The 21,580-nt window shown below is 53.5% G+C and overlaps 1 protein-coding gene across 1 annotated transcript; it reads right to left on the minus strand.

The window, feature by feature from the left end:
* Positions 1 to 905: 905 nt before the first annotated feature.
* Ngfr (nerve growth factor receptor) lies at positions 906 to 18,552 on the minus strand. The gene is made up of 6 exons (XM_050157014.1): positions 18,347 to 18,552; positions 11,765 to 11,906; positions 9,127 to 9,486; positions 5,404 to 5,656; positions 3,697 to 3,857; positions 906 to 3,124 (listed from the first exon to the last, which is right to left on the minus strand). The coding sequence occupies exons 1-6, from the start codon at positions 18,413 to 18,415 to the stop codon at positions 2,823 to 2,825; spliced, it is 1,287 nt and encodes a 428-aa protein (XP_050012971.1). The 5' UTR covers positions 18,416 to 18,552; the 3' UTR covers positions 906 to 2,822.
* Positions 18,553 to 21,580: the final 3,028 nt, after the last annotated feature.

Here is a 21,580-nt window from a genome sequence, read left to right on the forward strand (position 1 = left end):
CTGTGTCTCTCCTCTCCACCACCATGTTGTCTTCCTTGTGGATCCTGTCAGTGGGGGTGAGACACAGGATGCTCCTGTCTCCCTGAATCTGACTCTTGGCTGGGCCCTGCTCCCTGGGCCTGGAAATTTGGAAGGTTTGCTGACCCTGCTGGCCCTGCTCCCTGGGCCTGGAAATCTGGAAGGTTTGCTTGCTGTTCTTCCTAGAAGAGCAAATCCTTCCCCTGCCTTCCAGGGTGGCCGCAAGCCACTCCCTACTAGAAGACCTGGATGATGGGCCAGTAAGGGATGGGCAGTTCTGACCACCTGCCTCACCAGCCTCAGAGGGGGCACAGCCAGGAGTCCTACAGGCTCCCAAGTCAGGCAGGCAAGAGCTCTGGTTAGGATCTGTCCATAGAAGTCTCCAGGGAGGGGCTTGCCTGACTCCTGGCCAGGCCAGCCAGTCTCCTGCTGCGCCATCTGGACAGAGGTTCTGTGTGATCTTGTGTATAAGTACGCTTGTGTGTCTCACAGGCCATGTGGGTGGCTGGGAGCTGCGGGGTCATGACCTGGCCCTCCTATTGAGCCTCTGGCTCCCCTGTGGTCAGTTTCACTTCTGACATCTGGTCAAGTTCACAGCTGCCCAGCTTCCTGCATGGCGTTTTTTTTTTTCTTTCCCTTTCTGAGATCTGGGAGCAGAGGACCCCCACTATTTCCCCCACCCACTTCATGACCACACATATAAAGTTGCTGGATTCTTGTCAAAACTTACAGAAGACTGGACAGGAACTTATAACATTGGGAATTATAGGGGTGGGAGTTTGGAGGGGAGGGACCCTGATCTACACATTCAATCCCAGATAACGAAAAATGCGTGTTTCCAGAAAATCTCTTGGCAACATTTTTTCTTTCTTTTTTGTTTTTTTTTTAATTTTTTTTTGTTTTTTTTTGCTATTTAATGTCCATCACTTATATTTTATGTGTAGGTTTCGGGAGGGCCCAAGAAATGCTTACACAGGATGCAAGGGGGAGGTGATGGGGAGGTGGACTGAGGGGGTCTGGAGCTGGAAGCTGCCAGCTAGAGGGTCAACGGTTCCCTCCTGACCCAAAGTAAGGCAGGAGAGACTCCAGAACCAAACACATGCTAAATTGCACTTGCAGCTCCCCACTGCTCCCCAACTTCTGGGGAGGAAAATAAATACACGAAGAATGTACCACTCCCCAGGTGCCTGGGGCAGGCCAGCAGGTGGGGTTCCTCCGCTCATTGCAGATTGAGGTCCATAAAAATGCCACCCGTGTGCAGTGCTCCTAGTGTCTTCTCAGGGTTTGGAGGACCCTGGGTGGGGAGGGGTGGTGGTCAGTCTGTGCATACCCTGCCTAGGGCTCCTTCATGCTAAATAGAGGGGCAGCCTACTCATTCCAACAGCAAGCAAAACAGAACAGGCCAGGGAGGGGGGAAAACGCCACTGAGACCTCATGCCCCTTCCTGGCGGTGCCTAGGAAACCAGTCCTTTGCAGAGGCCTTGAAACTTAGGAGAAACCTGCCACAGACCGCGGGCCAGCATCTGTTTTGTTCTTGATTCTTGCCGCGTTCTCCCATCAGCCTGCTTTTCTTCACCATAGCCTTCTGGGTGCAGCCAAACTCAGACAGACTTTGAGAAGGGGAGGAGTGAGAGCATTCCTCCACGCACGCACGGGGCCGTTGGAAGACAGACGCCAGCTCAGACACAGCAGACCTTGGCCTGCCAAACCCGGGGGCGAGGAAGACAGCCCCCATGGAGCTCAGCTCAGTTCCCTTCCATGCTTTTCTGGCAGTGACCCCCAGCAGGATCTAGTCTCAGCCCAAAAAAGAGCCATGGAAAAAGTAAGCTATCTTTGTGTGTGTGTGTGTGTGTGTGTGTGTGTGTGTGTGTGTGTGTGTGTGTGTTGGGATTGTGGAGTGGGAGTCCTTGGTCCCTGACCCCTAGGGCTGATTCTAGGGGCCAATGTTGGCTCCAGGCCTATGCCAAGAATGAGGACACTAACAGATGTACCGTTCGGCAAATGCCATTTGGGTAAGCCTGACAGAGACAGAGGAAGGCAACACCCCACTCCCCAAGCCCTTAACCTGACTCCAGCAGGGTGGGCCAATGGACCAGGTCTTGGGCAAACAGTTCCTCTGCACAAGGGTTGAGTAGGGGGCCTGGAAGTGGTAGAGGGTGGGCAGACTTGGCTTCCAGACATGTACCTGAAAGTCACTCCGTCCCTGACATCAGGCACTCCGGATGCCCTCATTCAGAGAGGAGGATGTCAGCCTACATTTGACATCCCTACTGCTGGGTGGCCTGGGCCAGTCCCTGCCTCTCCTGTGAGTAAGAGGGCCATGTGGGCTGGCTTTCAGCTCAGATGAACCTGTATTCTTCTTCACCTTTGGCCAGAGTGGAGGAGGGAAGGACTAAGGAAGGTCTTAGCCAACCACAGTGCTCCCTGTTCTCCAGTTCACAGTGTGGAGTCCACGACTCTGGTTCTTCAGTGCTGCTCGAGTCTCTGAGGTGCCCCTATTACCATCTGTGGTGTCAAAACCCCGGCTCTGACACAGCTAAGGTGTAGGAAAGGGAGGAAAGGCCTGAGTTGGTAATTGGGGCAGCACAGGCTTGGGGTGGTCCTGTCTCTCACTGGAGAGGAAGTGTAGTCAGATGCAAGGGCTCCCTCAGGGACAGCAACAGGGCTACGGTGTGGGGAGCAGGGCTCGGAGGCCCTGCACAGACTGTTGGGCTACCCCAGGGGAGGGGGACGTCTCTGGGGGGGCTGGCTAGAGCATCAGTTGTTGGAATGTGGGGCAGGACAGGGGCTCCCGGTCTGTGAGCTCACACTGGGGATGTGGCCGTGGATTCGCTGCACAGGCTCTCCACGATGTCAGCTCTCTGGATGCGACGCAGGGCGGCTAAGAGGGCGTCGAGTGTTGCGCTGTCTTGGGCACCCCAGCTGGCCATCAGGGCTCGGACCGGGCAGGTCTCATGGGTGAAGGAGTCTATGTGCTCAGGCTGGTAGCCCAGCTCGCCTGCCAGATGTCGCCAGGTGTCCCCCGCGGAGCCTTTGAGCAGCTTCTCTACCTCCTCACGCTTGGTCAGGGGCAGGCTACTGTAGAGGTTGCCGTCACCCTTGAGGGCTGCAGAGGAGGGACAAGAGCACCCTTCAGTTCTTGACCTTTGACCCTCTTTCCTGCAGTGAGCCCAGAGAGTTGGGCCAAGGCAAGCTCCCCAAGATGAGGTCCTAGATAAGGCCTGGGTGGGAGGGGCCTGGACCTTGCTGACTCATGGTCTCTTCCTCACCCTCAGCTTCCGCATCATCTTTTCCACTAGCGTCCCCAACCCCCCAGCAATCATCCAAACAGACAGGGGACTGGGCTCTTCAGCCCCAGACAACTGCAGCAAGTGTCCTAAAGCCTGGCTATGGGCTGCCAATTACCGTCCACACTTAACCACTTGTTTCCTAGAAGAGCGGGCAGGAGGCTAATTGCAGCTACTTTGGGCAGTAATTAACCCCCAGGGGGGACAATTAGCCTGATGAGTCTAGATGCTCCAACTTGTAAAAGCCTCCTTTCCCCCAAGTCACCCCAGGGGAAAACATTCCCTTCCCCCACATCTCCCACCTCGCCCAGCCTCTAGGACCCTGCTACCCTGCTAGTCCCTTCAATGGTAGCTAAACCCTAAACCCCCAGGCTTTGGCCTTCCCACTCACCCTGGCCTGAGGCAGTTTGTGTATGGGTCTGCTGGTCGTGCAGGCTCTGGCTGTCCACAGAGATGCCACTGTCGCTGTGGAGTTTTTCTCCCTCAGGTGGGGGCGTCTGGTTCACTGGTCGGCTGTTGGCTCCTTGTTTGTTTTGCTTACAGCTGTTCCACCTGGAACCCAGGGGCAGGCCAGGTCTTGGGATGAGGGTCAGCCAATGCAACCAACATATCTGTGTCCATGGTCCAGGCCAGGGCCATGGTAGGTGCCCTCTGAAGTATCTAAGGAGCTTTTTGTTTTATATCAGTGGTTCTCAATCTTCCTAAGGCTGCGACCCTTTAATACAGTTCTTCATGTTGTGGTGACCCCCCCCAACCATAAAATTATTTCCATTGCTACTTCATAACTAATTTCGGTGTTGTTATGAATCATAATTATAAGTTTCTGAGATACAGATGGTCTTAGGTGACCCTTGTGAAATGGTTGGTCAACCCCAAGGGGTCTAGACCCATAGGTTGAGAACCTCTTCTTTACAAAAGGCTGGGAAGTGATAAGGTGCCTATTTCTGCACACACATACACACACACGCATGCACGCACGCATGCACACACATGCACATATGCATATATGCACACATACATACACATACACTGAGAGCTTTATGGGGTAGAAGAACTTGGTAAGCATTCAGTAAAAGTTGGCAGATCAAACAGTGCATAAATAGATGACTTCCTAGAAATTCCACTTTTCCCAGCTGACCCTTCTAGAATAATCCCACATGTGAACAGTAATCACAATACACATTTCCTTGGCAATTATAAGCAATAACAAAAAAAAACTGAAAATAAACCAAACGTCCATCAAGAGAGGACTGGCTAACTGCATTACGGTCCAGGCATGTTGTTGAATGAGAGGCTACAAAAGATCAGGTAATCTGTTCTGAGAAAACCTCTCCTGCCGGGGATTAAGAGGGGAAGGTGCCCAGTGTGTTCCCACTGAGTCTTAGAAAAGTTCTCCATGCCTACATATGATTATAAAAAGCTAACGTGAGTGCTTCTAAAACAACAACAACACTATGAACAGCTGGGAAATTTTATCCCAAAGAGATTTCCCACAAGATAGGTAGGATTTGAGGAGCTAAAGCGAGGCTTTTACTTCTCACTTTAGAAGATATTGGTCTTGGGACTGCGGCTACTGCTCCCTGGCAGCAAGCTTGCTCTGCATGCTCACAGATCTGGATTCCATCCCCCGCACAAAACAAATTTGGTCTTGTTTGCATTTGCTTTTAAAAAGCGTGTATGACTTTGATGAATTAAAAACAAAACACACAAGAAAAGAACAGGACAAGCATTTAAAGTTGAAAATGCCTTCTGGGGGTTTTTCTGTCTTGAAATCCTTGATGTGGGTACCACAGGAGCCCAAGGGTGACATGGAAGTTGGAGGATGACATGAAAGGAAGGGAAGAGACACACAAATACCCAGGAGACTGTGGGGTGAGAGGGATGGAAGCAGCCAGAGGTGGCAGGAGTTAGCCTGGAAGTGGGGAGGGGCTGGAACCAGGACAGGAAAGGGAACCCTCTTCTATCACTCCCCCCAACCCACCACACTCGGAGAGTCAGGAGTGAGATGGTGAGCGAGGATGGGTTTAGGGTTGAATTTTAAAAGTGTGTGTGTTTTCAGGACAAATCTCTCCTCCTTCCTCACTGTGTCCCCTCTTACCTCTTGAAAGCAATGTAGGCCACAAGGCCCACAACCACAGCAGCCAAGATGGAGCAATAGACAGGAATGAGGTTGTCAGTGGTGCCTCGGGTCACTACAGGCTGGGAGCTGCCCATCACAGTGGTCACCATATCTGCCACTGTGCTGGCTATGAGGTCTTGATCTGGAGGTGCCTCAGGTTCCTGGGTGCTGGGGGCCGTGCTGTCGGAGCCCTCTGGGGGCGTAGACCTTGTGATCCATCGGTCAGGGATTTCTGAGGAACAGGACCACAAGAGTTAGAACCTATCCAGGCCTTCCCCTTCTCTCTGACACCCCACTGTTTCATCATGAGCCTCCAACCCCTGACTCCATGCACACCGGACCAGGCATGGAATTGGGGACTGGGACTGTGCACACGAGTCAGGTTAGTGGAGAAGAGCAAAGGCTACATGACAGGAGACTTTTGTCAGTATGGGACCTTGATTTCTCCATCTAGAAAATGGACTCTCTGAAAAGAAATGGTCTCTAAGCAAAATTTTGGCTTGGAAGATGGAACCAGAATTCTAGTCTCTGCCCAGCATCCAGGCATGAGGCAAACACACCTAGAAGTCTGAGCTGTAGGGACGCTTCAAGCTGGAGCACTGCCTCAATTGCTTAGAGGGATGTAACTTCTCTGGGTGGTGACCACAGCCCTCTGGAAGGATGTGGCACTTAGGTACCCGACCAGAGACGCTGCCCTGCAGGTGGCACTCAGCCCTCTTTCTCAGATGCTCCAGGCTCTAGGCTGGCACTAGAGGAGGAGAGTATAGCTGACTTGCTTCTTCCCAGCCAGTCCTTGTCCTGTGGCCAGCATGTTTCTTGTGCTGTCTGACCCCCAAACAGTCTAGCCCTGGCACCTAGAGAAGTCTGGGTCAGACGGCTGGCACCCTTGTTGGCAGGAAGCAGACATCTAGTAGAGGGAGGATCTATGAAGTAGGCACTGCCTACTGCCTCAGAAGGAGCAATTCTGTGCCTGGCCACCCATCTAGGCTTGCTCATGCCATTCGGGCATTGCCAGCCTTCCTGGCAGAGGCCCCAACTCCTCCTGGCACTAGTGGGTGGGATTTTCCATTCTGCCACCCAGCCAGAGGCAGAGCTAGGGGTTGTAGGCTCTGGATGATGGCCTGGGGGATACTTGTCTGGGCAAAGCAGCCTGTCCCATCCCTTCTCACTTCCCACGCTTGGGGCAGGGAGGGAAAGCAGACAGGGCATGCTAGTGGGGTTAAGGGGAGGGCACCTTGCTACCCAGCTCTGCCCTGCCCAGACTACACTATGCCCACCCAAGCTGGAGTTGAAGCTACCCACTAGTCCTCTGAGCCTTAGCTCAAGACAGAGATGCTTCAAAGGCCCCATTTTCAGCACCTTCTGAGGGGGAAGGCCTCCAGATGTGAGTCTGGAATCCATCTGGCTGGCAGTAAGGAGAAGGTTGCCATCTGCTGCCCAGTCCCACCCTCCCCCCATCCCAGGACTGGACAGAGCTGGAAGCTCTGGAAGCTGGAGCGGGGTAGGAAGTGTAAGACGCAGTTCTGTCTGGGTGTTGGACCCTAGAGGGCCTTTTTGTGCTTTGCTAGGGTAACAGGGCAGGCTGGGGGTACAGCCTGAGCCCCAAGGCTGCAGCTATGACTCCGTTCAGATTGACAGCCCTGACCCTGAGGCTGATGTGGGTGAGCGAGGGATGTAGAAATGAAGGAGCCTCGAGGAAGGACTGAAAACAGTGTCAAGTGTCCAGGACACCTTCCCTCACCCCCTCCAGCCTCTCTAATGGGGGTGGAGACGAGATCCAGATGTGGCCCTGTCCCCTAGCATTCCAACCCACTAAGCCCTTGGCAGGTCCTGACAGCCATTTCCGGAATGAGCGCTATCAGGAGGAAGAGGGAGCAGGTGACCCCTCCTAAACTTCAATGTGGTGAGGGGGCCGGGCGTCTGCCCCAAGGCTGCGTGAGTCACCATGTTGACACCTGAAATGTATATGCAGAAAAGTATGCTACATTGGACAAGAGTGGGAGGGGGGCTGCCAACTCAAGAATCAAATTCCATTTCCTGAAAGGGTTGCTTGGCCTCAGGGCTAACATTTAACCCTTCAGAGGTCGGAGCCGAAAGAACATAGGGATAAGCGTTCCTCAGGGGTGCCTTCTGCCGAGATTGCTGGGAAAGTAGGGTGGCATCTGGGAGGAAATACTTCTCTAAACAGTGGGGCCCATTCCTCTTCCAACCAGGCCGTCCTCTAGCTCTAATCACAGCCCTGACCCTGAACCCCACTGTCCACGGAACTGCTGCCTGGCTGCTGAAGCTCTCTCCCCCGCTCAGCCTAGCTTCTGAGGCCACATGCCTGTCTTGGCCCATGAAAATCTCTACCAGAGCCACAAGGGGCCCATGCCCCATTCCTCTCCATCTATTCAGTAAAAACACTGCAAACATATTTAGCTTACCAGCCTTCTCCACTCTGCTACTTGAGCAAGCCCAAGTCTGGGTATGGGGGAGGCTCTGCCTGGTTGTCAGGAGCCCCCTCCGCCCCAAGGACAGGGGATCTCTATCTGTATCTTCTGCTCAACTAAAGGCTGACGGAAAGCGGAACCGCTGCCTCCATCAGAGCGGACAATCTCCAAAGCTATCTTCTCCCTCCAGGAACTAGGGGCTCGGCTGTGGTGCCCCCCCTCATTGAACCAGTGCCAAGGGCTATCCCTCTCCAGCAAAACCAGGGACTCCCTGAAGACGGCACTCTTGCCTGCTCAGTGTGAGCACACCCGAGGTTAGGGTCTATGGGCATGGCCACAAGCTGGTGGACAGAATGGGAAAGCGCCACCAGCTTGCCTCCCAGTGCCCTCTGAGATGAACACTACCAACCAGTGACCATGGTGGCTGTGCTCTGGCTCCCAGGTGCCTCCTCTCCCAGGATCCCCCATCTCCTTGAGGTGAGCTATCAGGATAAGGCAGGCCCACCCAGCTCCTACAGCCCCCAGTAGACAAGAGCCTTCCAAGCATACCCCACCTTATCCTACCCTCTCCCCCAACCCATAATTACCACTCTCTTTTGTCCACAGAACTACTTCCCTCATTACCAGACCAGTTACTACAGCCAACTCTGTCTCACTAACTGCGGCGATGCCTGCACCTCACACACACACACACACACACACACACACACACACACACACACACACACTATGAGAAGAATGTGCAGTCTGCCCCCAACAACCCTATGGCCATCAAAAGCAGGTCCGGAGCCAAGCGGAACCTCCCTGATGTCACTCTGAGCTGAATTGATGTGGGATTGCTACCGCCATTATCACCACCAGCATCTGGCCTCATAGCTGAAGGGTCCTCACTCCTGTAGGTCACCAGGCCCACTCCAGCTCAGAAAACCTGCCTCAGGTCCGAAGGAGGCCTGCTTCAGACTCTGGCATCTATGGCTCCTCTCAGATGCCGTTTGCCACCCACGTAATCTCTGGAAGAGGAGTTAGGAAGACTTCTTCCAGTGAACACTGAGCCGGGCTTTCCCAACGTCAGTCCAAAGAAGGAGTTAGTGAAAAGGGTTTTGCGCTGAAGTCGAATCTGGAAGCACCACTTCTGTTCCCTTATCAAGAGGGAACTAAGAGGGTGCTACCAGGTCAAGGCCCGCCGGGGTTCTTATGACCCCTAGAGGGCGCCCTTCCTCACAAATCCAGCCCCGCGCCCCCAAATCACCTAGCCAGGAACTATACTCACCCTCGCACTCGGCATCAGCCCAGGGCTTGCACTCCCGTAACTCACGCTCAGTGTCCTCGCACACCGTGCAGGGCAGGCACGGATCCACGTGGTTGGCTTCGTCTGAGTATGTGCCCTCTGGGCACTCTTCACACACCGTGTTCTGTTTGTCCTGGCAGGAGAACACGAGTCCCGAGCCCACCTCGCACACGCTGCACGCCTCGCAGCGGCCAGTCTCCTCGTCCTGGTAGTAGCCATAGGCACAGCGGCACACTGCATCATCTGCCTCGACACAGGGAGCCGACATGCTCTGCAGGCCCAGGCATTCGGTGCACGGCTTGCATGGCTCGGTGGCGCTCACCACATCAGAGAATGTCACACCTGAGGACACAGGCACAGATGGGGAAGCATCAGCCTCAGAACTTAGTCACTTGGGAGGAAGAGCCTCTCCTGAGCTGTCCCTTCAGTTCTCTGACCCAGTACACAGGGGCCGGCCGATTCCAAGCTCACTTTGGCCTCACTCTGAAGTAGGGGATGTGAACCCTGGAAACTCAGAGTAGTTTTGGGGGGATGGTATTTGCCTGCTGAGAAGAGAGCAGGGAAGGAGGGAAGAGGCAGAGCCAGCTCTCAGTCCCTTCCATCCTAGGGAGAGAACTTCGTACCAACTACAGGAGGAGCTGTATTTGCTGGGGTGTTGATGAAGCTGAGAAGCAGGGAAGGAGGGGATGCTTTGCATGTGGGGGCGAAGACAGAGAGTATAGGTGTGGAGAATGGGGACCTACAGTGAGCTTCCACGGTCTAAAGGCACCAAGGGTCATATCCTGGGAAGTGTGGGTACGGTGGTGAGGGAGACAGATCTGCTTCAAAACTCACATCCATAACTTATTAAATCTGTGAGCTAAACCTTTCTGAACATTTTCCTTTCTCTGTGAAACAGAAAATAATAACCAGGTATGGCAGGGTACAGGAGGATCGTGAATTCAAGGCCAACCTGCCCTACAGAGTGATATTTGAGGTTAGCCTGGTCAACACAGTGAGACCCTGTCTCAAAACTAAATAAATCAGTAACATCCCCACCCCATAGGGTTCTGATGGAGAATACGTGGCAGGCTCCACGGATGAGCGGTAATAAGGACTTCCGTGGTTGAGATACAGCCAGATAGCAGAAAGCACCTGTCTGGCGGGACATCTGATCTCTTCAAATGAGAGGGTGCAGATACGAGGGTGGGGTGGGGGCTAGGCACACTGGATGGAAAGAGCAAGCCGGCTCCTGGGAAACACACAGAAATTAGCCGGAAGACCTCTGGGAGCAGGTTTTGGATGGTGTGAAAACTGTGGTCTTTTCTGGCAGAGCATGAAGGCAGGGGCTTAATAGGCTTCCTAGTGGAAACGTTTTGTGAGGATGGAGGGAAAGCCCGCTGGGGTCTCCAGCCCATAAAGTAGGCTCATAAAGGCAGCTTGTTAACACAGCTGGAGAAGAGTGTGGCGGGGACCCAAGGGGGAGGGCAGAGGAAGGGAGTAAGGAGGGGAGGCTGCTGCAGCCCCCTCTGAGCTGCCCTTGGTTCCTGCTGACCTTTCTCTCCCCTAATACCTGACATGGTCCTCCCCTGAGCTCTGAAGCCACCGGCTGCTGAAGAAGGATGCCTTGGGGTGGGGAGCATGGCCTAGGGCGTCTACATCTGCCTTGGGAGAGAGATTCTGAAGCCAAGGAAGGTCAGGTACCACCTTCCAAGGGTGCAGAGCCTTCCCATCTGGCCCAGGGGTCCAACTGCTGGGGAGAAGGTTACAAAAGTCATAACTACAGTGATAGAAATACATAGGTTTGAGAACACTAAGGAGTGGGGGTGCTTGAAGGTGGGACAGGCTCGGGAGGTGGCATGCAGAGGTAAGACTAGGCTCACAGGTAGTCTCAGAGTCCCCAGCTCTGTATTCTGTTACCAGCAGCCCTTCTAGTGGGGACAGAGTGCCAGGCAGATGCAGGATCCTACTGGGGCAGCAGCAGAGCAATGAGGTACCAAGCAGCAGAGACCAAGACTCCTGGTCCCACGGGACACAGAACTCACAAGAGAATGAGAACAGAGCTGTCATCCTCCTGTCCCTGTTCTCCACCACTCCCGGAAGATGGGATTGTTTCCTTCTGAGGGAAATGCCAGGCAGTTCCCCTCTGCTGCTCCCACCTGGTGCCATCCCATCGTAAAAGGGCATCCTTGTGCTCCAGCCCCTGTCCTTCCTGGCATCAGAAAGCTACAGAGCAGTGACCTAGAGGAGGGGCAGTTGTGCCCTCCCAGGATCCCCCAAGGTCAGTTTCCAGGGCAGCCAGGATTTGATCCTCCTTCCCCTCCCCCCAAACCCACAGAGGGTAGGCTGCAACCATTGATCTTGCAATGCAGAAGGTATTTTTAGCTGGGCTAAGCAGCAGCTTCTTCTTCTTGCCTGGCCACACTCTTCCACTGGCCTCTCTGCTTGGGGGATCCCCCATCAGGTCCCCCTCCTCCACCTGCACACTCCATTTCCTCAGCATCCCTCTGCCTTTTATATCATCTCCTGCTCACTTGTAGTGACCATACAGAGGTTTGCAGGGGACTTGTCGGGAGGCGGAACACTGGCAAGCGCTGTTCCGCACATGCTACACCTTCCCCCTTTGCCAGCCTGTACTCACTGTCCAGACAGGGTTCACACACGGTCTGGTTGGCTCCACAAGGCTGGGCCACGCCTTCACCCAAGTTGCAGGCTTTGCAGCATTCTCCGCTATGGGTGTACAAGCCCGTGGAACATGTCCCCTCGGCACCTCCAAGGGACACCTAGGTGGAAGAAGATCAGAGGGTCAGTCTGACAGGAGAAGGGGGGGTGGTATCTTCCAGGGGATCAAATGCCTCCCTCTTAATACCTTCTATTGGAACCACCTGGGCTGGGATGAGCTCACCCGGGAGGCATTAGGAGGATCAAAGCTGGCAGGAAGAGAGGCTGAGGGGGGACAGTGCGCCCTTGACTGCTGCTGGGGTGTGAGGTCACAGCCTCGGTGGCTAACCTTCTGCAAAGTTCACCTTGGGGTTACAGCCCCTCATGGAGCCCTGAGGATACACCACATGGGGAGGGCAGCCTGGGACCGACTTCCAGAATGACTGGACAGGTTGCAGCTTGCTCAGGGCTCCTGGCCAAGGGGGCCAGCGGAGCTGAAATCTGGCCCATACTCTGTTTGCTAAGCCTCACACCTGCAGGGCTATGATTATGCAGAGGCAGGGCCTTTTCCTAACAAAGGGGGCAGGGTCCTTCTCCGGGTCTCATTTCACATATTAAATGTCAAAAGGGAGTTGTCTATGTCCTAGAGGTCTGGGTCTTGGGTTCAAATCTTGACTCTGTACTGGAGGCTTCTGGCCTGCCCTGGTTTCCTTTTGGAGTTTTTCACCTCCCTGCAGATGAAGACAGTGACATCTTGGTACCAGGGCAAAGGACAGGCTGATGAGCAAGTCTGGCGCCAAGACAGGGAGAAAGGGACGCCTGTGCCTGTTATCAGTAGCTGCTCCCACGATCCAGCAACTCTGTTCCACCAGAGTTGACTTCCAGTCTCTAGCCTGACTCCATCCCCTCCCCTCCCCTCCCCTCCCATGTGGCCCCTGGGAACAGAGCTGGAACAGGGGGAAAGGGGAATCAAATTCCTACCACTAAAGCATCTTTGCTCATGATGGAACGACTTAGCACCAGATTTCCCCAGAGGGAGGGGCTGCGAGAGTCTCGCTTTGTTTCTGTTCCTTAAAGAACAACCTTAATGTCTAATAAAACTCCAAAGCCTTCTCTGCAGGCTCCAGACCTTGCACACACCCCCCCCCCTCTGATGCTCAGCAATTTGGGCTCTTGTCGTGAGACCAGGGAGGTTTACAAGCTTGCTCGGCATTCCCCTCCAGCTTCCATGGCATTCCCCTCCAGCTTCCATGCTGGACAGATCTTTGCCAAGACACCAAAACCTACTGTGTTCTCACCAGAGATTGATGGGAAAGGAAATACAGATGTAGGGGGGACACTGGGTGATACCCTAGGGTCAAGGTGGCTTCCATGAGCCCAGCAGGGACAATGCAGGCAGCACAGGAAGCTGCCACCATCTCCTTCCAGGTGCCAGCGGTAGGAGTGCTGGCTGGCCACATCTGCAGACCAGGAGCCCTGAGGTGGGCTTTTTCTCAGGAACTGAGATTCCAGAAGGTTCTCATTTCCTTTCATCACTTAGGGCCCTGCTTAAATAGCACATCCTTGAGGAAGTGTTCCTGTCATCCCACTGCCCCCAGATTAGACAGGCAGAGCTACGGACACGAGGCTGACCTTCTGCCATACCTGGCACAGAGTCGGGAGCCAATGGACGCAACTGTGTAACCTAAGGATAGGAAGCTACCAGATGCCTTCAGTTACCTAGAAATCCGGAGGACTGACTTTGGATGGCGATGTGTCCTCAGGAGCAAGCAAGCAAGCAAGCAAGCAAGCAAGCAAGAAAGAAAGAAAGAAAGAAAGAAAGAAAGAGAGAAAGAAAGGGAGAGAGAGAGAGAGAAAGAAAGAAAGGAAGGAAGGAAGGAAGGAAGGAAGGAAGGAAGGAAGGAAGGAAGGAAGAAAAAAGGAAAGAAGGAAGAAGAAATGTGCTGTCCTCCAGTGTCTTTTTCTATGGCCTGGGGACCACACCCGCCTCTAGCTCTGCAGTTTCTCCATCTCTGGGGTACTGGCTGTTAGCAACAGGGATTACTCAGGGCTGCAATGCAGCAGGTGCTCTCGTGTTCTTGCTCCTAGATGACCACATTTTTTTTTGTCATCTTGTCAGCTTTTTGAAACTTTTCCTGTCCCTTCTCTTCCTGTCAAAGTATCAGTTGTCACTTCTCGCTCCGATCACAGTGTGGCCGGAAGAGTCCCTGTCCCAGAATCATAATGTGACAGTTCTAATGGAGTCTTTAAAATGATGTCACTGGACTTGGAAAAAGAAAGAAAGAAAGAAACTGTCTGGGAGCCAGGTGCACGCATGCCTGTAATCCCTGCATCGGGGGTGGGGGTGGGGCAAGAAAAGAGGATCTCTAGTACAAGGCAGCCAGGACACAGCGAGAAATGGAGATGAGGGGTGTGTGTGTGTGTGTGTGTGTGTGTGTGTGTGTGTGTGTGTGTGTGAAGTAGGAGTACCCTGAGTCAAACATTTGGCCATAATTACTGCTCATTCCCCTTCTTCCCTTGATAGTTCCTCATCACTTGGGACCAGAGTGACAGACAGGGTTTTTGATTTCTCTGTGCCTGTTTCCTACCAGTAGGTAGCCATGACAACACCCGCCTCAAACTGCTGCATTAAATGAGTGGGTGATGTGGCATCAAGGTTCTTTAGAATTCTTCTTTTCGCGGGTGACACACACCTTTAATCCCAGAGACAGAGACTGGGGGATCCCTGGGAGTTCCAGGACAGCGGGTGCTGTTACACAGAGAAACCCTGTCTTAAAAAACCAAACCAAATCAACCAACCAACCAAACAAACAAACACCTCTTCTCTTCCCCCAGTGTGTTCCCTTTGTAGACCTGTGGTGCCTACCACTGCTCCACATAACCAAGGTCAGCAGAATTGGAGAGTGTATGCTGGGGGTGGGGCTGTATGGTCCTTGTGGGAGACACAGTTGCTTAGGGCAAGCATCCCTGCCAAGAACCTGCTCTCCCCACTCCTTCCTACTCCTTTCAGGACTTGTATTTAAAGTCGAGGCCACATAATCCACATTCACATCTGTACTTGGTTTATGTTGCCTCTGTCATAAAATCCTAAGATTTGCTGCAAAAGTCTGTGATTCTGAGCATCTTAGTCTTCCAAAATCTCAGTTTTCCTCTCTCAAACTCTAGCCTGAGCATGACTCCTGCACGGGGTGGCTGGGAGAACTGAATGGAATGATGCATGCAGAGCTGCCTGGCGTAAAGTCGGGGTCCAGTCGACGGTAGCTATTGAGGAAGTCATATGTCTTGGGGAGCTCCTGGGAAAACAAGACAGTAAGGGAGCCACCCGCCAAGCAGGAAAGTGTGACTAGAGTTCCGACTAATTGCTCCAAAATCCCATCCAAATTGATCAATTTATCAAAATGACAGGCCCATTTGCCTGATGGTTATACTTATTACATTTATTCACTTCAAAGCTGATAGCATGACTTCTCCATTTTTCAGAATGTTTACCATCTATTTTTGTCATGGCAGGGCTTTCCGTGCTCAGATGAATTGACTTTTTTTTTTAAATTGGACAAAACAGAAAACGAACCAGCGTTTGCAACTAGATGGATGCTTCCAAGGGGCTCAATCCTGACACTTCACAGCAGCTTCAGAGAGGGTTCCTCAGAGAATAGGCGCCTGGCCACAGCCACATGGGGAAGTAGAGGTTTTCCAATATCTGGAGAGCCGAAGCTCTCAAACCCAGGGGTAGGCACTGGCTTCCGGCCTCACTCCCCACCCCTCTGGACAGCCACTGAGTCAGGAGGAGACTGCTGTTGATTCCCTAAGAAGCTGCCTTGTGGAGACTTGGAGAGGGGCTAGGGCTCTGATCACGTGGATCAGGGGAGTGGCTCAGTTCAGAGGCACAGGGCAGGGTCTAAGGCACCCAGCCAGTGGCAGCTCAGGGCCACACCCCCTTTCATGATCTACAAGTAAAGCTGAAAAGGTGAGGAGAAAAGCCCAAAGTCTTGACTCTCAGCTTCCCACAGGCCACCTCTGCTTTCCAACTGGGAGAGCCTGGTGTCTCGCCTAAGTTTCCCGGGGTTCAGCTTCCTCACCTGTAAAGTGGGAATTTAAGCTAAATTTACCTTGCTGGGACCTAAGGAGTATATAATGTAAAAGTATCTAGGACAGTGAGGGTCACAGCGTAGGCATTTCACAAACGTTCTTATGTCCTCTCTTCCAACTCACTCCCTAGGGAGGAAGCCAGGTGCTGGAACCAGACTTGGCTGGCCAGGTAAGGTGGAGGCTTTTCCTTCCGGGAGCCGCCACACTATCCGCCCTCTACGCCAGCCCCAACGCTCTCGCTGCCCATTTGCTGCCTACGCCGCTGCATCCCTATTAGGAGCATTAGCCAGCCCGGAGGCTCCGGTTACAGACGTCTGAATGACAAAGTGCCTCCATTACCGGCGCGGCCCGCCAGCAGACTCGCCGGGATGCGCTCTGGTTTCAGCACTCTGTCAGCGGCGCAGGAAGAGGCTCGGACCGCTGAACTGGCTCATACCGAACAATCTGCGGCGGAGGTGGAAAGTAGAGAGCACTGGGAGCTCAGGTCGGAAGGTTCTGTGCCCCGTCCACCTTGCTGAGTCCTCAAGGCCCCCCTCTCCTCCCCTGTGCGCCTTTTCTGAACTCAGGGATGTCCTCCTGCCGGGGTCCAGAGGCCACGCCCTCACCTCTCCAAGATCAGAAACACACAGCGCCTGAGGCATCCTTAACCGGGGAAACTAGTCAACAAACACCCGTGCAGCCACTCCCAAATCCCCCGGAGGAAGCCACAGGTACTAACTGACAGCTCCGGGGAACCAGGCTTGAGCTTTGAGGATGAAACCGGAGCTTGAAGAGGTTCTCTAGCCTCTCGCTTCCATATTCCACTTCTGTCTATCCTTTGGATGGTGTCACCCCCATCTCTGCTGTGAAACGAAGCTGACCCCCCCCCCCCCGCGCAGCTGCACCCTTGAGTAGAGAGAGCACTGAGCTGGAATGAGGTGAGGGGTCATCCGTCCACAGGACCCTGGCCCAACTTGCTTGCGAGATCTTGGCCAACTTGTTTAACTCAAAAGTCTCTGCCTCCCTTATCAGTAAGATGAAGATTTGGGGGCACAGTGCTAGATGAAGAAAAAGATGGAGGGAATAGTGAGGACGCCACTTTTATTGCCAACCTTTCCTGAGATCTGATAAGAAATACCCAGAGTACTCGGGTTCTTAGCAAGACTTGATGACCTAGCTGGAGTTGGTGCCTCTGAACAACAATCCGACAGAATCCGAGACATCCAAGCGGCCCCTGCCTCATTTGAGAAGGGTTCATTGACTTTTATCGAAAGCCTAGCCAGATGTAGGAGGAATGACGACCCTATTAAGTTCTGGACCGGAAGGAGCGCGAAGGGCGCAGGACCGGGGGCTGCTTAACTTAAAAGGGGTGCAGTGAGTAGCCCAGGCGCGCACGCAGCTGCAAAAGGCAATCCTGCACCTTGCAGTGCCCCCTGCGGGTCGCCTGGAGTTGTGCATTCCCGGAGCTGTGCTTTGCGGGTACCGCCTTGAGCGTCCCAGCGCTACTCATCCCGAGACCTGGCGGGCATCAGATAGGGTAGGGGGATACGGGCTCTGTCTCTCTGGGTCCACTGCATTGCCTCAAACCGTATGAAAAGCCCTGCCAAGGATCCACTCTGGGAGCGAATTTGCCCCAGTGAAGCGATGCTGCCTTCCCAGCCTAGGATGCCCAGATGCAATTCCCGGACTGGGCGAGGCCGCGAGAAAAAACGCTAGAACCCACGCGGGAAACGTCTGTCTGTCTTTGCTGTCCTCATCCCACTGTCCTTGAGTAGGCAGGCGGGGCCCCGAGCACTTTATGATACGCACCGCTTTCCATCTCTCTACCTCTTTGGTGGCAGTCTCTTTTCTGCCCTCCTTTAAGCCTACTTCTCGCTCTTCAACCTCTCTGCCACTCCCGAATCACTCCTTTCGACGCCCCTCCCCCCCATTGTCTGGCCGGTCCCCATTGTCCATACCCGGTCCCCTCTGCCTCCAGTCCCTTCAGCCGCCTCCCCCATTGTTCCGTCTGCTAGCCCCTCACATCTCTAGCGCCGATCTCACCCCCCTCCTTTCTCTCCTCGGTTCTGTCCTACAACTCCCCAAGGACTAAGATGCTAAAGGGAAAAGTCCTCTCCGGATCCCAGAATTCACACGCCGTCGTCAAAAGAACCCAGGCGCCAGTGACTCCCAAACCTCCTCCCGAGAGACCCCTCCCAGTCCCCTACAACGTCCCCACCGTAGTACCCAAGGACCAGCAGCACTAAGGATCAGTCAGCATCGGTGTCACAGTCCTGTCCGCATCTCTATCCTGGGACTGGGTCGCCTCTGCGCTCTGAAAGTCCCAAAAGCTAGAAGCGCCCCTGTGGGTCACGGCACTGCAGCTCCTCCGCCACCCGTTCCCAGCATCTGGGACCTTGACGCCCTATTCTGTTCCCTGGGTGGTGGCACTCGGATCCCCTTGGGGTTCGGCTCCTGAAAAAGGTTAACAGGCGTCCCTCCCGCTACCACTTACCCCTAGAAGCAGCAGCAGCAGCAGGCGCGACTGGTCCATGGCGCTGCAGTCAGCACCTGCCCTCATCATTCGCCTCCGGCGACAGCGCTTCGCTTCTAGCTCAGTCCGCTCTGCCGGCCGAAGGGTTGCGCTGAGCTGCGCTGCGCTCCAGCGCCCGCTGCCCGCCGAAGCAGACCGAGGCTCCACTCACTCTGGCTGCGTGCGGGCGGGAGCAGCTGGGTAAAGGCAGTGCAGCAGCCCCGCCTCCTCCCCGCCCAGCCCGCCCAACTACCCCCCTCATCCCTCCGGAACCGCGCCCGCCCAGCCGCTGGGCCGCATCGGGGTGGGGAGTCCGGAGCAGCCAAGGGAAGGCGTGCGGGGAGCCACGCCCGTGTGCCCCGCTGCGGCTACTCTGCGGGCTGTCTGTCCCACGTACTCAGTGCACTGCGGGTTATGCTGAGCATCAGTGTCGGATGCTGTGGATCCAGCGGGGGCTATTGCTCTCCTACTGATGAGGCCTGCCTCAGGGTTCACTCTTTAAAACATCTTCCTCAGCCTCTTGATTCCTGGTTCCCTACCCACCCCTCATTCCCGGAATGCTGCTGCCTTCCTTTTATGATTAAGTCTACACCGAATTCCGTCCTGTCCCCTCTACTGCTTCCCACTTGTGGAGCGCGGGGTTCCTTGGGACATTCAAGGAGGAATCCATCCCAATATCACAATTTGGGCTCTCTCTCTCTCTCTCTCTCTCTCTCTCACACACACACACACACACACACACACACACACACACACACACACGGGATTGAACCTAGGACCTCACACATGCCAAGCAAATATCCTATCACTGAATATCTCCAGCCTTTCAAAACCACAAGCTCAAAGAAGTCACAACTGTGCACACAAAAGCCAGGAATACACAGACGCACTCCCGAGCTCACCTGTACATGTGCTCATGCACTCACAGCTGCCATACCATCTTCACACATTTGCACGATCCCACTCATCCTACAAGGATCCCTAATACAGATCAGACATACATCTACGCACACACGGTGTGGCATTCGCATACACCCCCACACATTCACATGTGTGTAGTGCACAACCATACTCAAACAAGCCCTCATCGGTACTGAGCACTCAAGTGAGTGTACAAACCATACACAAACACTGTTATCTGAACTCCAGAGCTTCCTAAGACAGGAACAGTAGTGTCTTCTCCGAATGCCTGCTGCAGTAGGTTTTCAGTAACGCTACCTCCGTAGAGGGGATTCAGTGGGAAAGTGGTTGAATGGACTCAAGAGGCTCATTCCATCCATGTCCCGTGTAGGCATTCTGAGATTCTGCAAACCCGGCACATCAAATCGCTTGCACACCAGGGAATGTGCAGTCAGTCTTTCAAGAGAAACATCACCCGGCCCTTTTCTGGTGCCCTGCCTGGTTCAGAGCTGTGGAGGGGACAAATCTGAAAAGCCTATTCCAGATGTTAGCTATGTCTGGACTCCAGTTTCCTCTTTGAAAATATGGTCCCCAATAATGGGAACAAGGGACAGACCAAGAGCACTTGTAAAGATTTCCTAGACCACTTAAACTTAATTCATCCGTACACCGCAGAGGAAAACAAAACAAAATAAAACTATCCTTTGTAACCAATGAAGTCCAGCAGCCTTCCCCGGGACATCATTGAGGCTTTGAGCATCCACATTCAGGAACCAGGGCTGGATGTCTAGGCAGCAAGCAGGACCTCAGAAGTCTCTGAGGACCTGCCCCTTCCTCCTGGACAGAGATGGCTTCTAAGATGTCCCCTCCCCCATGGCTTTTACAGATCTGCCTTGCTCTCCACTGAATTCATGGGAGGCAGGAAGGAGAAGCATTAGTACTTCCAGAAGCATTGAGCTAGCTGCGTCCTACCCGCCTATTGACAGTGTGGCATTAATTTAAATACTCCCGTTACTAATTTATGATCCCAGTTACTATTATTGCCAAGGTTATCCATCTCAACACAATTTAATATGACCCACACCACCATGGCTGGGCCTGGGTTATTAATAATTTCCATGGTCTTGATCATTCAAGCCTTACTCCAACAATTACAAACAGCCATCGTTACTATTATTAGCAGTATTTTCTATGATTAAGCTGGAAGCGCAGGCCTGAGATGTATTGCTGAGTGCCGGCAGCGAGAGTGGCTGCAAAGGGTGCAAGGGAGAAGCGTGGCTTTGGGAGTCAGGTAGGCCTAAGTGAGCAGGCCCGCCTCCTTCCTCCGGCATTACCTCAGGAAGGCTACACCATCTCTCCTGGCCTCTGCGTTCTCGTTTACAAGGTGGGGCTTTTGAGGAAAGACCGCAAGGATCAAATGGAGCAATGCAGTGTCCACCAAAGGAGGGCCTCGGTCCTCTCTCGGTCACTCAGTGTGTATTTATGGAGCACTTGCTTTGGAACACTTGCTACTGGCTGCACAGGCTCCTGGGCACTGGATATTCAACAGTGGACAAAAGCCACTGTGGAACAGATGGTCTAGATCAGCGGCTCTCAACCTGGGAGTTGCGACCCTTTGTGGGTGGAACGACCCCTTCACAGGGGTCACCTAAGACTATCGGAAATAGCAGATATTTATGCTACAATGTGTAAACGGTAGCAAAATTACAGTTATGAAGTAGCAAAAATGCTTTTGTGGTTTGAGGTCACCACTACATAAGAAATGGTATTACAGGGTCAACGCATTAGAAAGGTTGAGAACCACGGCTCTAGATAGAGCATAGTTATTTGGTGTATGGGTTATTTTGTTATGTGACACCAGCTTGACCACACTATCAGTAGCACAACTGTGATCAGAATGTTCCTTTGTTGAGGTACCCCATCACCAAGACCACAAACACCTACCCCCATACCAGTGCATACCACTATGACCACCACTATCATAACCACCACCATCTCCATCACCACCACAGTTTACGCCATAACAGCTGTCTCCGGGAATCCTAGCACTGCCATGGTCTTCTTGCCCCACATCCCCCAAGTCATCATGACCTTGACCATGGTGAGAGTTAGCCTGCATTAGTCAACTCAACTAGATTTAGAAAGACTGAGGCGCATCCCTGGCTGTTTCTGTGAGGGGTTTTTTTCCCAGAAAACTTTAACTGAGGAAGGTAGGAAGCCACCATAAACGCGGTGGCATCTCATGGTAGGGGTCCCACACTGAGTTCGAAGGAAACCCAGGGAAGCACCTGCATTCCTGGTTCCTGCTGTGATGTG

The sequence above is a fragment of the Alexandromys fortis genome, unplaced genomic scaffold, assembly GCF_014885135.2.
Source record: "Alexandromys fortis isolate MF-2015 unplaced genomic scaffold, M_Fortis_MF-2015_v1.1 scaffold_31, whole genome shotgun sequence".
NCBI lineage: Eukaryota > Metazoa > Chordata > Mammalia > Rodentia > Cricetidae > Alexandromys > Alexandromys fortis.